Source organism: Haliotis asinina, chromosome 5 (genome assembly GCF_037392515.1).
Source record: "Haliotis asinina isolate JCU_RB_2024 chromosome 5, JCU_Hal_asi_v2, whole genome shotgun sequence".
In the NCBI taxonomy this organism is placed as follows: domain Eukaryota; kingdom Metazoa; phylum Mollusca; class Gastropoda; order Lepetellida; family Haliotidae; genus Haliotis; species Haliotis asinina.
This window is the reverse complement of record NC_090284.1, coordinates 43,090,926-43,106,602: the sequence shown is the minus strand read 5'-3', so window position 1 is coordinate 43,106,602 and position 15,677 is coordinate 43,090,926. Positions and strand designations below refer to the sequence as shown.

The following is a 15,677-nucleotide window of genomic DNA, read 5'->3' as shown; positions in this document are numbered from 1 at the left end:
TGGTGACTTGCTATATTTAAAACATAATTAGATTTGACGCACATTTGTCTCCAAAATGATACCAAATCTAGCAATTTCTTGACATTTTGATATTTTGTATGCAACCTCCTTAAACACCATTTCTAGGACATATTTCGTAATTTGTGCTTTTAGTTAGTTGTTGAGTAGACCTTGTTTTCACCCCGCATGGAACAGGATTTCAGTGTTTTCGTTTTTGGGAAAGACAACAAATTCTCCTTTAAATAAAGCTTATTAAAAAGTAAACTTAAGTAATTAGTGAGTGAGTGAGTTTGGTTTAACGCCGCTTTTAGCAATATTCCAGCGATATCACGGCGGAGGACACAAGAAAATGGGCTTCACACATTGTACCCATATGAGGAATCGAAGCCGGCTTTTCGGCCTGACGAGCGAACGCTTTAACCATTAGGCTACCCCACCGCCCCAAGTAAAGTAATTAGTTAATGGAAAGCTCAAGTATTAAGTATCAAGACTTTTAACCAGGCGGAAGAAAGGGTAGATATAAAACTTGTGAAGTGAAAAAGGTTTAGTTGTATCGTACACCGTTGATGAATGTCATGTCCTTATTGTGAATAGCACGGCGTTTCGGGGCGTATGCTTGCTCCTGCAGCAGGTGAAATCAGGTCGCAATAAGGAGAGCGACATCCATAAATCTTGTTTTCTTTTTTTTGACTGTCGAAATGTTTATGAACATTTTTCTAAAAACATATGACGATATTTAGGCGTATAGCTTTAATCAAAAGATGAGCGAGGTTGTAGCTGCAGCTGAAAAAATCGTCTGCGTCATCTGATTGTCTTATCTGTGAAACATAAGGAGTCCTCACTGATGTAAGACAGTTATTTGCGGCGGGCTGCAGAACGTGAGATATTGATTCAAACATGCCGTCGTTCCTAAGGCTGCTCTCGTTGCTTCTGCTGGTAATTTTGACCAAAATTGAGGTGAGTCCATGGAATTAACTACCTGCAGAAGCAGCCCCTACCTACCATTCCCCCACCCCTTACACATTCACCCCTACCTAACCATCCCTGTTTGGGCCTCTCAACCCTTATTTCATTTGTCTTTGGAATTAGACACGTTTTATGCATTTTAGCAACTTAACATGTGTTCTTCTGGGTCAAGCATGCTGGTCCAGCACAATGAGGTATTACGAAAATGATTTCTAATTCTTTGGGTATGTTATGCGTTACTGAACTGATTAAAATTTAAGAAAATGTGCTTGTCCGCGCTGCGATGTTAGTAGAGTATTAGAGTATAGATATGTGTTGAACCCTAACATTCTATGCATGGACGTTTATATTTTTAAAAAGTAACACAGCTGATCCTGTACTTTGCAGGTGCCTGACTTAATAGTATGTGCATGTGCGTATGGTGTCAGTTCTGACTTTGACATTTTCAAGGCGCGGTGTGATAGGCCAGTGGTTAAAGCATTTGCTCGTTACGCGGGAAGGTTCGGGTTCGATTCCCACATGGGTATAATGTGTGAAACACATTGCCGGTGTCTTCTGCCGTCATCTTGCTCGAATATTGTCCAAATTGGCGCAAAACCCAATATGCACACCCCCACTTGACATTTTCAAGGAAGGTCGATTAATATCTGTTTGACCAATATTCCTGTCAGTCTGATGTAAGATTCTGCTTTCATCTCTCTGCATCATTATTTCTCTCGGTGTTTCCCCCCGACATTCTGCATGTCTAACAGTTTGATCTAATCTAATCTAACAGTACATTTGATCTAATTCATCGTTTGTGTGTGAGTTAGTGATGTGGCTTCTAGAACGTGACGTCTACGGCTATTGGCCTGCGGGGAACCGGCTAAGGCCATCCTGCAATTCAATGATTCACAATTTGCAATTAGTAGACTATGAGACAGGCGCACACCAACCCAAAGTGATTGCCATGGACTTCTTCACGGCGGCCAAAGGGAACGACAAAACTGCAGGATTGATCCAACCATATACGGTCTTATGGTCCCTTTTATCATGCCATTTATAATGTCACATGAGTACAAATTGAAGTGATCATCTGGCAATAAGTATATGTTTCAACAATGTTGCAACTGCATGTAAAATGAAGGGACTTAGAGAGTTACATGAATTTACCATTAACATATTCTTTTAGGGTCATGTGTAAGATGTGGAAGATATTTTTCTCTCAGATTTTATATTTATAACAAACGCATCATACATGAAATGCATCCCCAAGAAAGACCAATTTACAGTTTGCGCATTTAATTTGATTAATATCGTCCTGTTATACCTTCTAGAAAAAATGACATTAAATTGTCAATGGAAAATCTAAATGTACGCATGGCTCTTATCAAATGCTTGTTTTCTAGTTATGTCAAATATTTCTCTGGTTCTACAACTGAATTAATCGGATGAAGGACATCGTTGTCGTTATGTACACCTTTAGTAATGTACATTGTCGTTGCATCGTTAGTAGTGTACATCAATATTTAGCCACCCTAACCTGGCTGAGAATGATTATCGCTAAACTTCCCAACCCGTAAAAATGTTTAAAATAAGATGTTTGGATTGTCTCCATTACCTCATTATATGCAGTGCCCCATATCCGTCTGCACCATATAAGAAAATCGGTGCACTTTACCATCAAAAATAGAACATGCTGTAGAAAATGGAACATTTACAAGATTTTGAAAAATGTACAAGTCATACTACTTGTAAAGGACAGGCAGTACGTTCAATTGTTTCTGAAGTCCATTAACAGAAAAAACAAAACGTGACAACATTATCAGCAAAAAGAAGTAACATTCAATCAACAATATTTTGTGCCACAAATACACCATAGCTACACTCATTATGTACTTCTGTTACAAGTTCATTAATGAAAAAGATACACAGAGCTGGGCTTAATATGCAACCCTGTCTCACCCGACTAGAACTGGAAAAGCATTCTGTTCTACAAAATGACATTTTAATACAAGCCTTTACAGAATAATACGTATTTCTAACTACATTAAACAATTTTCCATGACAACCTTTAGTATGCCGTACATACAACAGCGACCGGCTTTCTGTCTACGCAATCAAACGCTTTTTAAAATGGAAAAAAGGTAAAATAAAATCATCAGTTTATCATTTGAACACAATGCGCTCAATATGAATAGATTATCAACCAGGTTCGAGCAGATCACGTTGCTACATTCTCTCGAATAGTCACTTCGAATCCCCCCAAAATCATTTGTGCCATCAACCCTACCGCCCATCACGCTAGCTTTACAGTAGCTCCGCGATGTGTTGTCATATTTAGCAACCGGTTGCCGGAGTTACCCTCTCACAAATAATTTTCAGTCGCATCAAATTAGGATGGGTTTGGTAGCCGAGTGCGGCAACAGGTGTATCAAACCTTAGTCCTCACAAAAAGTTGGACAAGCATTCCTTGAAGACGCGGACATCGTGTGTGTTGTATACTCGAATGATAGCAGTTTGGCTCATCGGTTTTACTAATAAAACACACACTACTTCCATGCAGTTTAGCAAGTTTAAAGTCTTAGTTTGGCAGAGTATATGTTAATGTGTGTGTGTGCGTGCGTGTGTGTCTGCGTGTGTGTCTGCGTGCGTGTGTGTGTGTGTGTGCGTGCGTGTGTGTATGTGCGTGCGTGCGTGTGCATTATACGACGACACACGGCATTGCACACTACCATATATGCAAGCACATAATTATGATTGTTAAGAACGAAATGTAGGATCATGAAGTTTGGTCATGGTCACGGTGTTTCACATATGGTAGACTTAAACTAAGCAATACATTCTCTCACAAATCCCGCCTCTCATGCCCCAACAAGTAACAAACTGAAAAAACCCAAACATTTGGACTCCTTTACATTGTCATGAAAACAAAATACCAGTAAATGATATTCATTCTTGTTTGTAATATCCCATTTAAGGGGTAGCACGGTGGTTAAAGCGTTCACTCTTCACCGCCGAAGAATCAGGTTCGATTCCCCACGGGTACAAACCCATGTGAAAAGTCCATTTCTGGTGTCCACCACTGTGATATTGCTGAAATACTGCTACAAGAGCCGTAAAACTAAACTCACTAAACCATTTTTCTTTATGTTAGTTATTTTCTCTCATCTCATAAGCCAGAATTGATAATAACGTTCTTAAAAGCTAATTGTAAGGTCTTTAAGAAGCCCGGAGAGACAGATAGATAGATAGATAGATAGAGAGAGAGAGAGAGAGAGAGAGAGAGAGAGAGAGACAGACAGACAGACAGACAGACAGACAGACAGACAGATCTACTTCATATGAACTTCATACAATAAACATGATCAGTAGATCTCCATTTCATGAATTCACTCCGGACAGCTGCAGAATTACACGCCCCAGCAAGTAGTGATGGCGTCTTTCCATTGTAACGAAGAGAATGCTCCATGTTAGCGTCATGTTTCAGTTGACGGAGGGTGGCGGCGACCTGCAGATGTTCTTCCGCTCCTACTACAACCGTCTTGGTGACAGCAGCTGTGGGCTCCCACGGTGTTCTCCTTCCGTCAAAGTCTGTTACCAACGTAATTACAGTCAGTGGTACGTAATGGCTTTGCTTGTTAACGCCGCATATTCCAGTTGTATGCTACACCTCCAGATTGTCTAAAGGGAATTTATGAGTTATTGGTATTACTCTGAAACTCTGAAACATGTTCACTTATATAATTTATGTGCACTTAATCATACTTTCACCATGCCTGTAATACGGGCCTGTGAAGAATACAGATGAATACAGTATAAATTAAAGCTGATTTGTGTTCAGCAACCCGGGTGAAATAATGTCACGGTCCTCCACAGACACAGAGACAGGCACAGACACACAAACATAGACATAGCATCATGCAGATACAGACACGTGACACCACAATATAAAGGTGTTAGTTATCTACAGGTGCAGGCCAAGGACGTCACCCTCACCGATGACAGCGCTACGACGTCCCATCTCGACGCCCGCACCCTTATCGGTCCACTACAACATCTCTAGTCAGTTCGGAGGCATACCTAACCCGTTGACTCTAACAAGAAATGACTGGGTAACATTTTACCTTATTACCTCCTCTTCAATTCTTGCTTGATGGCAGTTTGTAATAACAATGTATTTCATATTATTGCCAAGCTATTTTACGAATCGTCAATAAACTGGACTCTTTACTGATATCTTTAGCTCACCGACGTTCACTGTGTCGAGCGTGGTCAAAGTGGGTGGTTCGTATAGACCGATTGCCTCACTGAACCTTTTTTGTCGACCGAGCTCAGTCACAAAGGGAGACTACTACCCAGCCCTTTGCCCCCTAACGGCTGCACAAACAGCAGCACAGGCACAGGCACAGGCACAGGCACCCAAGGGCAGGTAAATCAGTCTATCACAATGGCGTGAGTTATCTCCCATGCCAGAAACACTCATGACACGCTCTAAGACACATAAGACTGTAGACAGTGTACATATAAACGGATCAGGAGGAATCTCACAGCGCCCAGTGGGTGTTGTGCACAGATTGTATAACGATCATCATTTCTTTTATGCAGTCATCTGAAAATGTCACCATTTCCATCGAGGACCACTTTGGCAGGGAGGTTTTGGCCCACTTCGGCGTGGATGCCTGGCCTCTTCTTCCCGACAAAACCTACGATCGAAATTTCACCAACGGAACATTCATGTGAGAATAATGATGATGATGATGATGATGATGATGTTGATGATGTTGATGAACCCGAAAATATCCTTGTCTTAGAGACAAATTCAGAGATAGAGTAGTCGTGATGTGGAAATTAAGGAAATCATATCATTATTAAAACGTTAATTGTAAAACAATCACATGTTCGCTGTTAGCGTCCGCAGCTCTGCACATCAAACTATTCAGATCTAAAATATAAGTTCCCACCAGATTGATGACAGAACTATTTTCCGCTAGATATAATTAATTTTACAAACACGAATCTTGGCACAAACAGGTCTTCATACTTTGGCGCACTAGAATACACATAGAAACCACAAAATACCTCAGTGGTTAATAAAGGTCCATTTATATTGCACACTCATCCATGCACGTTGCATGCTCAAAGCGGTGACATATTACCCACCTGTTCAACGAGTACAGAACACTCCCTGTAGAGAATACAACCAGTCTCCTGTAAGGCGCTCAAGATTCAAATTCAGACCACCATCGTATGAAACCAGGTACCCAGTGTTACTGCTGGGTGGACAGGGCAACTTTGAACAAACTCACTTACCTAAGGTGAGACCACATGCATCACATGTGCTTTGTTGTAGGGCAGATCTGAAGTCCGAGAAACTTTCCGGAGTTAAGCTACCGAGCACCCATCCGAGCACCGTCGATGTTCCGGGATGGTTATGGGATGTTCACTTGCTGCTAAAGCGCCATTTCAGGGTATAAAATACATAATTGCAATCGCAACAGTGTTGTTTTATATCTGAACTGACCTGAAAGCTGACATTCCTTGACATAGTATGACAGAATCTTTCAGAAACAATGAAACAATATCAAGTTATTGGCATGAGGTATGGATGTCGCTAACCTGAACCTGTCGCTAACCGGAACATTACCCACATGGTTAGTGGACCAATTGTCAGAAAGTGGTGATGTAAAGGATCGTCCAGACCGAGGAAAGACCGTGATGAAACAGGTCACTCGACAACCCCACGACTCGCACCGAGTCGCACTGGCCAGTGGAGAGTGAGTGTCCGAGCAGTTCAATAAGGAGGAGGAGGTTGTGGGCTAAGGGGATGCCTTCCATTATAACGACACCCTCTCTCTCACAGACAGGCATAGGCAGGAAAGGGTGATTGCTAGTAAAAGTAGGAAATTCTAGATGTCGTGGCTGCACACGGTACTGACGTCGTCGCCAATGGTGGTTCATTCGCAACAACAATGATATGGGAACGGTGTGACATTCTGATTTATGGCGTAGTCACAGTGACCATACTTTCCCGCACTGATATTTACATTTTTTGTGTATTCCTCTCTGACTGCAAGTAAATAGTTTCCGAATTTCAATTTCAAATATGTTGCACTTACCATTTAAGAATTTGTTTCTCAAAGCAACGTCATTTTTTCGTATTTATCATGTAACATAAGTGGGCAGTGTTTGATTATTGCTCACATACATGCATGTCTATAAGAGACAGTTCAATAAGATATATGATTTTATGATGTTTTGACATATGTTCCAGAAATCTACAAATGAGCGTCAGGCTTACTTGCCATGATGGTTACTACGGGCGTGGTTGCGCTGCTCAGTGTCGATCAAATGGGCAAGACGATGATCTCCATTGCAGCGTCAGCGGCTCGGTTCTGAAAAACTGCACCAAAGGTTATTACAAAATACTCTTCGGGAGTATTTAGTGTCAGTTACCATGTCTTAAGTTGGCAGCTAGAAGTATGACAGACCATGAGTAGGGCACACGTTGCTGATGTTGTTTGATGTCTCTGAGTAAAGTTACCAAGAATGAATAGTAGCTTATGTGTCTTTAATTGGTTGCTTGGTAACCTCCCGAATGACCGGATGGATGGATGGTTGGATGGATGGTTGGATGGATGATGGATATGTGGATGAATGGTTATTTGAGTGGGTGCAAGTTCTTGCTCTTATTAAAGAGAGGACGCGTGATTCAGTTGTCCACAGAAATTCATTCTCCAGAATACCCCAAACGTGTCTGATTTCGTTTAGTTTTGTTGGTGAGTGTCCAGCAGCGTTCATTTTTGCGAGATGATAAAGGTCTAACAGCAGTTACACTTCACATGCCAAATACAGTACTCTGATACACACTCACGCACACACTGCTTGGAAACCAGGGACCATGATGAGTATGCCTACTACTTCACATGTTTCTGCGATCGTAGTATTATAAAATTTTGTATAGACAATCAGATTTTGTTTTCACAGATTGTTTCACTGCTCTAGACCTATGTAACTCAAGCGTGTGTGCCAGCGGATCCCGCTGCTCTACCACAGGTAACTCTGCAGTGGCGAGGGTTCGGTGCACCTGTGACGCGGGAAGGTACGGTTCCAGGTGCCAATACTCAACAACGCTATCACCTTGCATCGACGGTAAACAGTGCCCCAACAGAACGTGCTCAAGTAACCCATGTGGAAAACATGGGAAGTGTCAATCATTGAGTTCCTTCCCCGGGTACAAATGCACGTGTGATTTTGGACACAATGGTTTGAACTGTGAAATCAACAGCTGCGTCTATGTTCAGTGTAAGAACAACGGCACCTGTATACCTCAGGGCTATAACTATATCTGTTCGTGTCCAAATGGCTTCTATGGTAGGCAGTGCGAAAACAGAACCTGTTCAAGGGACCTTTGCAGTAATCATGGAGCGTGTCAACCATCGAGTGCCAATCCCGGATACAAGTGCACTTGTGATTATGGCTACAATGGGTTAAATTGTGAGATCAACAGCTGCGTCTACGTTCAGTGTAAGAACAACGGTACCTGTATACCACAAGGCTATGACTATCACTGTTCGTGTCCAGATGGCTTCTCTGGTAGACAGTGCGAAAACAAAACCTGCTCTCGCAACCTTTGTGGTGATCACGGTACATGTCAGCCATCAAGTTCCTACCCCGGCTACACCTGCACGTGTGATTATGGCTACCATGGGTTGAATTGCGAATTGAACACCCGCGTCTTTAACGAACAGAGCCTCAACAGAACGTGCTCAAGTAACCCTTGTGGTAAACATGGGAAGTGTCAGTCATTGAGTTCCTTCCCCGGGTACAAATGCACGTGTGATTTTGGACACAATGGTGTGAACTGTGAAATCAACAGCTGCGTCTATGTTCAGTGTAAGAACAACGGTACCTGTATACCTCAGGGCTATAACTATATCTGTTCGTGTCCAAATGGCTTCTATGGTAGGCAATGCGAAAACAGAACCTGTTCCAGTAACCTTTGCGGTAATCATGGAACATGCCAGCCATCGCGTTCTCCCCCTGGATACAAGTGCACTTGTGATTATGGCTACAATGGGTTAAATTGTGAGATCAACAGCTGCGTCTACGTTCAGTGTAAGAACAACGGTACCTGTATACCACAAGGCTATGACTATCACTGTTCGTGTCCAGATGGCTTCTCTGGTAGACAGTGCGAAAACAAAACCTGCTCTCGCAACCTTTGTGGTGATCACGGTACATGTCAGCCATCGAACTCCAATCCCGGGTACAAATGCACGTGTGATTATGGCTACCATGGGTTGAAATGCGAATTCAGTTCCCGTGTCGCTAGCAGACAGAGCCCCAGCAGAACGTGCTCAAGTAACCCCTGTGGCAATCATGGAACATGCCAACCATCGAGTTCCTCCCCTGGATACAAATGCACGTGTGACTATGGCCACAATGGTGTGAACTGTGACATTAACAGCTGCGTCTACGTCCAGTGTGAGAACAACGGTACCTGCATACCACATGGTTATAACTACATCTGTTCGTGTCCAGATGGCTTCAATGGTAGACAGTGCCAAAACAAAACCTGTAGTGGGCCGGATTGTAATGTGGATAGTTGCACACAGGTCAGCTGTATTAACGGTGGAACGTGTGTGCCACAAGGGGAGGACTACTACTGCTTATGTCCAAGTGGTTATGGAGGCAGAAACTGCCAAAACGACTCTTGCTACTATAAGCACTGCATGCATGGAGGCCGATGCACAGCGCTTGGTAATGGCGCCGTGTGTCGATGTCAGTCGTTTTATACTGGATACCTCTGTCAGGACAACCCTTGCACCGGTTTCAACTGCAGCAACAACGGAACATGTAGCATCGATGCCAAAGGAAATGCATTCTGCACCTGCTCTTCGGAATTCACAGGTAATTGTGACGCTGTTGTGGAGCTTATTTAGTGAGAGAGTGAGTTTAGTTTAACGCCGTAATAAACAATATTTCAGCTATATGGCGGCGGTTTGTAAATAATCAAGGCTGGACCAGACAATCCAGTGATCAACATCATGAGCAATTTGGAATCGATGACACGTTTCAACCACGTCAACGAGTCTGACCATCCGATTCCGTTAGTCGCTAAATAAGTTCTAAATAAATGTGCCTATTTTCTCAGGACCACGATGTGAAACACACACCCCGAAGGCGGATGCTTGCAGAAGCAGCCCGTGTAGGAACGGGGGCACCTGCGTCGTCAAGGGCAACGGGTACGAATGCATCTGTGTCGGAGGGCAAACGGGACAAAACTGCGACGATCATGGGAAGGGTGAGTTGAAGAGGATGTGAACTTATCTAGATATAAGAAAGTAATGTCGGAAATATATAGAAAAAGATCCCTGTTTTAGGTTGTTACTCTGTATTCCTAAAATTTACACAACTGAAAACAGGATATGTAGAAATAACCCACTTCGGCCTAACTGGGCATTCTGTGGGATGCGTACGTGGATATCCAGAAAAACATGTTTACTCGAAAAATCGGAAAAAATACGAATAGCTGCTGAAAACATTAGATCAGACTAAAGATGGCAATTGGGTCGCTGAGTCGGGTGTGACGATGGACCGTCTACGCACAAGGCATGAAATGCATGCGCTGCCTACTGGCACAACTTTTGTTTCAGCTATCGTTTATAATGAAGCTAAGTCTAATTCCAAAATGGACATATAAAGTACCTTGTGTAATATAATATCATCGCCCACTAATTTGCATGAAGCCATGATATCTATTCCAAATAAATCGCTTGGGACTTTAAAAAAATCCGCATTGCTCATTTCTGCACTAATCTTTCCTCAGTAATCGAAACGTTTCTTCTTAAAATGTACTCACATGCCCAGACTGCGCACTTCCGGGCCCGGATGATGAGTTTTCAATCCATTCCCTATTACTTCCATTGAGAGTTGACTCGTTTACCCGGAAGACTTACTCACTGACAGGAAGGCGCATGCGTGAGAATTAATGTTTACCGACTACTGACTATTGTGTTTCACTGCAGTCTCTCTCGTTTGATGTGTGTCTTTATCAACAAATACTCGTAGAAGATGTTGCGAAGGTGCGGATATTCGTTTCATACGTGTGTTTTTATTATCACAGTTTGTGGAACAGTTCTTCAAGACGTTCCAACATTCATTGTAGAACAAGTCTTCAGCAACCCATGCTTGAAATAAAAGCGACTATGCTTGTCGTCAGAGGCGACTAAAGGGATCGGGTGGTCAGGCTCGCTGACTTGGTTGCTCATGTTGTTGATCACTGGATTGTCTGGTCCAGACTCGATTACTTACAGACCGTCGCCATATAGCTGGAACACTTTGCTGAGTGCGGGATAAAACTAAACTCACTCACTCATTGAACACTTTCCTCATTCAGAGGGTAGTCAGAGAGTAGGTGGTGGCTTGATGTGTCTGATATGTGCTTGAAGTTCAGAGGAGCGTGTGAAGACGTGAGTGTGCACGCGTGTGCTTGAAGGCGTGTTCTTCTACGAGTATGTATTTGTAAGTCTCCATGTGTGATCATGTTCGTTTGTGTGCATGTGTGTGTCATTGGACGAAAGCTATTATGGTCTTCAACAATGACTGACGGAATCAAACGTTTATGAAGTGAATGACCATATTACAGCATAATTGTATAGCCTATCCAAATCACAGTGTTGACAATACTTTTCCAGCGTGTCCGACAACAACACCAATCTTGCACTGTGTGAAGGAAACAAGCACCGCTTGCCTCAACCGCCGATGTGAAGAGTGTGAACCAGGCTTCTTCAGAGTGGGCACAGGCTGTGAGGGTTAGTATTGATACTGCTGAACTAGTCTTAGGACATTATCATCTGTACCTTATCCATACCCATTTCAGTTGAAACATAAGCCACCCACCCCTACACCCCATCCCATTAAAAGTACGATGCTGCTTAAATTCATGCATACTTTCTCACTTTTATGAGATTTATTTTTTCCGAAACTTCGAAGCTGTATCTGTTTGAATAGCTGAAAATACATTTGGTGAAATGTCATATTGCAGAATGCCCGTCCATGGAAACTATCCCCGACTGTTTGGTCGTGGGCAGGAACGGCTGTTTCAACAGATGGTGTGAGAAGTGTGCCAGTGGGTACTTCCTGAAAGGGGTAGTGTGTGACGGTGGGTGACTTTCAGCCATCTTCATTAAGCCAAGGATAACAATTTTACGTATTTTGAGCAAAAGTAAATATTCTCGCCCATGGGTCGTCCCATATTTTCGAGTTTTTGAAGAAAAAAATATACAGTTTTCATTATTTCATTCTTAGAATATGACTGACGGGCAAAAGAAACTTTCTGTTGCAAAATGTATTGTAATTTCGACATATAAAATCAGTATTAAATGCAAAGTGTTCCATCTGTATTGCCTCAAACATGAATGTGATTACAACAAACGCAACTCTTTACCACTTGGACGAAAAAGAACAAAATGCACATCTTGTGCATGTAAGGGTACGAGCATGTACGGTATAAAACCACCCCACAGTGCCTAGCAGATCACACTTCAACAGAAAAACACTTAACAATGCCAAGGTTAACTCCAGAAGAGCGGGAAAGGGCCATCGGAATGCTGCAGATGGGCGCCACTACGGGTGACGTTGCAAGAACGTGCCACTGTACTGTCGTTACCGTCAGGAACCTTCGTCGGCGTTATCAGCAGACTGACCAGACCTCAGACAGACTCAGAACAGGCAGGCCAAGGGTGACAACTGTGCAGGAAGATCACCATCTGAGGCTATTGCACCTGACAAACCGCTTCCTAACGGTTACGTCATCGGTGGCAACGGCTCTCAGTCACCCAGTCAGTCGACGGACAGTAACAAGACTACGTGCCCATGGTATCGGGGCCTAGCGACCGTACCGAGGAACGCTGCAGACTGACAGACATCGTTATCTGAGGGTGCAGTGGGCGACGAGAGTTAGACCCCATGTCGACCAAAATCAGTCAAAGTTTCTGTTAAAGCTGAAAGTTTTGTACTGAACATGTGCATATGTCATTGCTTAACAAATTACAACATTCATGTTTCACTTTGTTGTAGTTTTTTTTAAAGCTGTCAAATTGTACCAGGGGAAAGTTTCTTTTGCCCGTCCGTTTTGTTCATGGTAACTGCATTTGGAATTTTGTCCCATGTCAGAAACTGGACACAGGGCTACTATTTTCTGAACCTTTGGGTTTCTGGAATTTAATCGTGACGCGTTGTAATATAAATCCTTCCTTTTAGTGTCCCGACTTCTTAAAACCTTCTCCCAACACTGTTGAGCAACCAATGCAATACAAAAAAGTAAGTACTGCTGCTGCTGCTGCTGCTGCTGCTGCTGCTGCTGCTGCTCCTACTACTACTACTACTACTACTACTACTACTACTACTACTACTACTACTACTACTACTACTACTACTACCACCACTAACTTTTACTGGTCCCATACAGTTTGCCCGAACAACTACGCAGGCTGCGAGAAGGTAGTTTGCAACGACGCCCACGACTCTCGTTGTGTGCTCTGTCACCATAGCTACCAGCTGAAGAACGGCCTCTGCAGTAAGTCGCACGTTAATTGTGGCACCGTTTCGAATATTCACTTTTATTCTGTTGATAAACTGTATATTTAACTGTCTTAATATAGATTATTATTAACATATTTCAACCAATATACTTACTGTGCAAATATTTAACAACCCTGTTATTTGCATAAATAACTAAACATCATTCTATCCCCGCCATTAAATATCAAAACCAACCGTATACCGGATTCGAACACGAACCTTTAAATGTTATTTTCATTGCGAGACTGATCCTATTGTCTATTACCATCGTCTGTTCTTTCATGGGTCTCTTCAAAAACGTATATATTCGTCTTTTAAAGAATAGCCAAACGTTTCGGGAGACCCACAGCTCCGTATGACTAGTGAATGGCAGTTGGGGTGAAACCTAAAGGGCATTGTTTTCAGCCCAATCGCAAGTCCAATATGCTATCAAAAATTGATCGTTGTCGAGTTGGGCTATTTACAGGCTGCCGCAAAATAGCTAAACCTCTAAGGACTGTGGCGTAAAGCAAGACTCGTTCATCATCACCACCACCACCGTCATCGTCATCATCATCATCATCATCATCATCATCATCATCAATATTATATGTATATGATATGGTTCCGTCCGAGAAACCTTGCGGTTGAACTAATGGCATGTGTTCGATTCCCCAAATGAGTGCAATGTCCGAAGCCCTTTTTCAGTGTGATATTGCTGAAATATTCCTTTGTTAAAAAACCCAAACAAACCCAGTCACTCAAACCGCACGTTGTAAATATCCCGTACCATGCGCGGTTTTCTGCTTTCAGAGCCTACATTCGATACAACGCAGATCAGCGATGCCCAGTGTCAGGACGTCCCACAGTACAACTGTACCTACATGGACTCAACCACACATCTGTGCAACGACCCCAGTAGGGCCTGCAGCTTCTGTCCAAGATATTGCAGTCTCTGCGACAGCTGTAAAAGGCGACGTTTCGGTATTCTCATTGGATAGTGAAAAATAGCTTGATCAAAATATGATAAACACCCTTCCACCTTCTGTAACCGGGTGTGAAGGTACTCGGAGCTCGTAAAAGTCTACACACCAGTCTGTCCACGCATGTGTCGCTCTTCACAATATTATAGCTACAGGGTTGCGTGTCAGCTTTTCCACGTGTAAAATATTGCATAAGGGTTTTAAAATATAAACTTTAGTTGAATTTTGAATGTAACAAGTCTTACAGCAATACATATCAGAGCGAAAGTGATGATCAAGATGACATTTCAGCATGTAATTTGTAACGTAACGAAGAATGTATATGATGTATTTAAGCATTCATACATCTCCCATGTGTGTCACACATCATTACTCAATTGCCTTAACATTGAAAGGCAACACCAAGGTGTATCAGATAGCTGCTTTCTTGTGCATAACTGACATAATTTGTATGTGCATCTCTTTGTTCTCTTCGCTTTGTTCTCTGTTCTCTGGATACTTGTAAATTCGCTTTTCCCTGCGTATGTTTGAACGTTGATATTAAAGGGTCTAGATGACCAGGAACAAGGTTTCTGTGTTTATTGGAGGTGGTGGCGTGGCCTAGCGGTTAAAGGGTTCGCTCGTCACACCAAAGGCATAGGTTCGATTCCCCACATGGGTAAAATGTGTGAAGACCATTTCTTGTGTCCCCATCCGTGATATTGCTGGAATATTGCCAAAACGGCGTAAAACCCAAATCATTCGCTATATTTATTCGTGGAGGGGAATTACCGAATTACCAGGGATTTCCCCAAGTGTGTGGAAGTAGTATGTGAGTGTCTGCCTTATTTGAACAATACATTATCATGCACGTGTACACACACACACACACACATACATATGAATGAACTGGTTCGTCAAAAGTGAAATGGAAAGAACATTTGCAGAATCTTGAATGGACTTCGTAGGATGTAGTCGTAAGAGGCGACTAACGGGATCGGGTGGTCAGGCTTGCTTACTTGGTTGACACATATCATTGGTTCCCAGTTGCGCAGATCGAAGCTTATGTTGTTGATCACTGGATTGTCTGGTCCAGACTCGATTATTTACAGACCGCCGCCATATAGCTGGAATATTGCTGAGTGCGGCGTAAAACTAAACTCACTCTCACTCTCGTAGGATGTAACGAATTGTCTGGAGGTC

At 42.7% G+C, this 15,677-nt stretch overlaps 1 protein-coding gene across 1 annotated transcript; it reads left to right on the top strand.

The window, feature by feature from the left end:
• Positions 1-822: 822 nt before the first annotated feature.
• On the top strand, positions 823-15,059 carry LOC137284532 (fibropellin-1-like). The gene is made up of 11 exons (XM_067816367.1): positions 823-957; positions 4,436-4,566; positions 4,919-5,060; positions 5,554-5,684; positions 7,220-7,359; positions 7,933-9,858; positions 10,103-10,252; positions 11,646-11,762; positions 11,996-12,112; positions 13,421-13,528; positions 14,326-15,059. The coding sequence occupies exons 1-11, from the start codon at positions 898-900 to the stop codon at positions 14,511-14,513; spliced, it is 3,210 nt and encodes a 1,069-aa protein (XP_067672468.1). The 5' UTR covers positions 823-897; the 3' UTR covers positions 14,514-15,059.
• Positions 15,060-15,677: the final 618 nt, after the last annotated feature.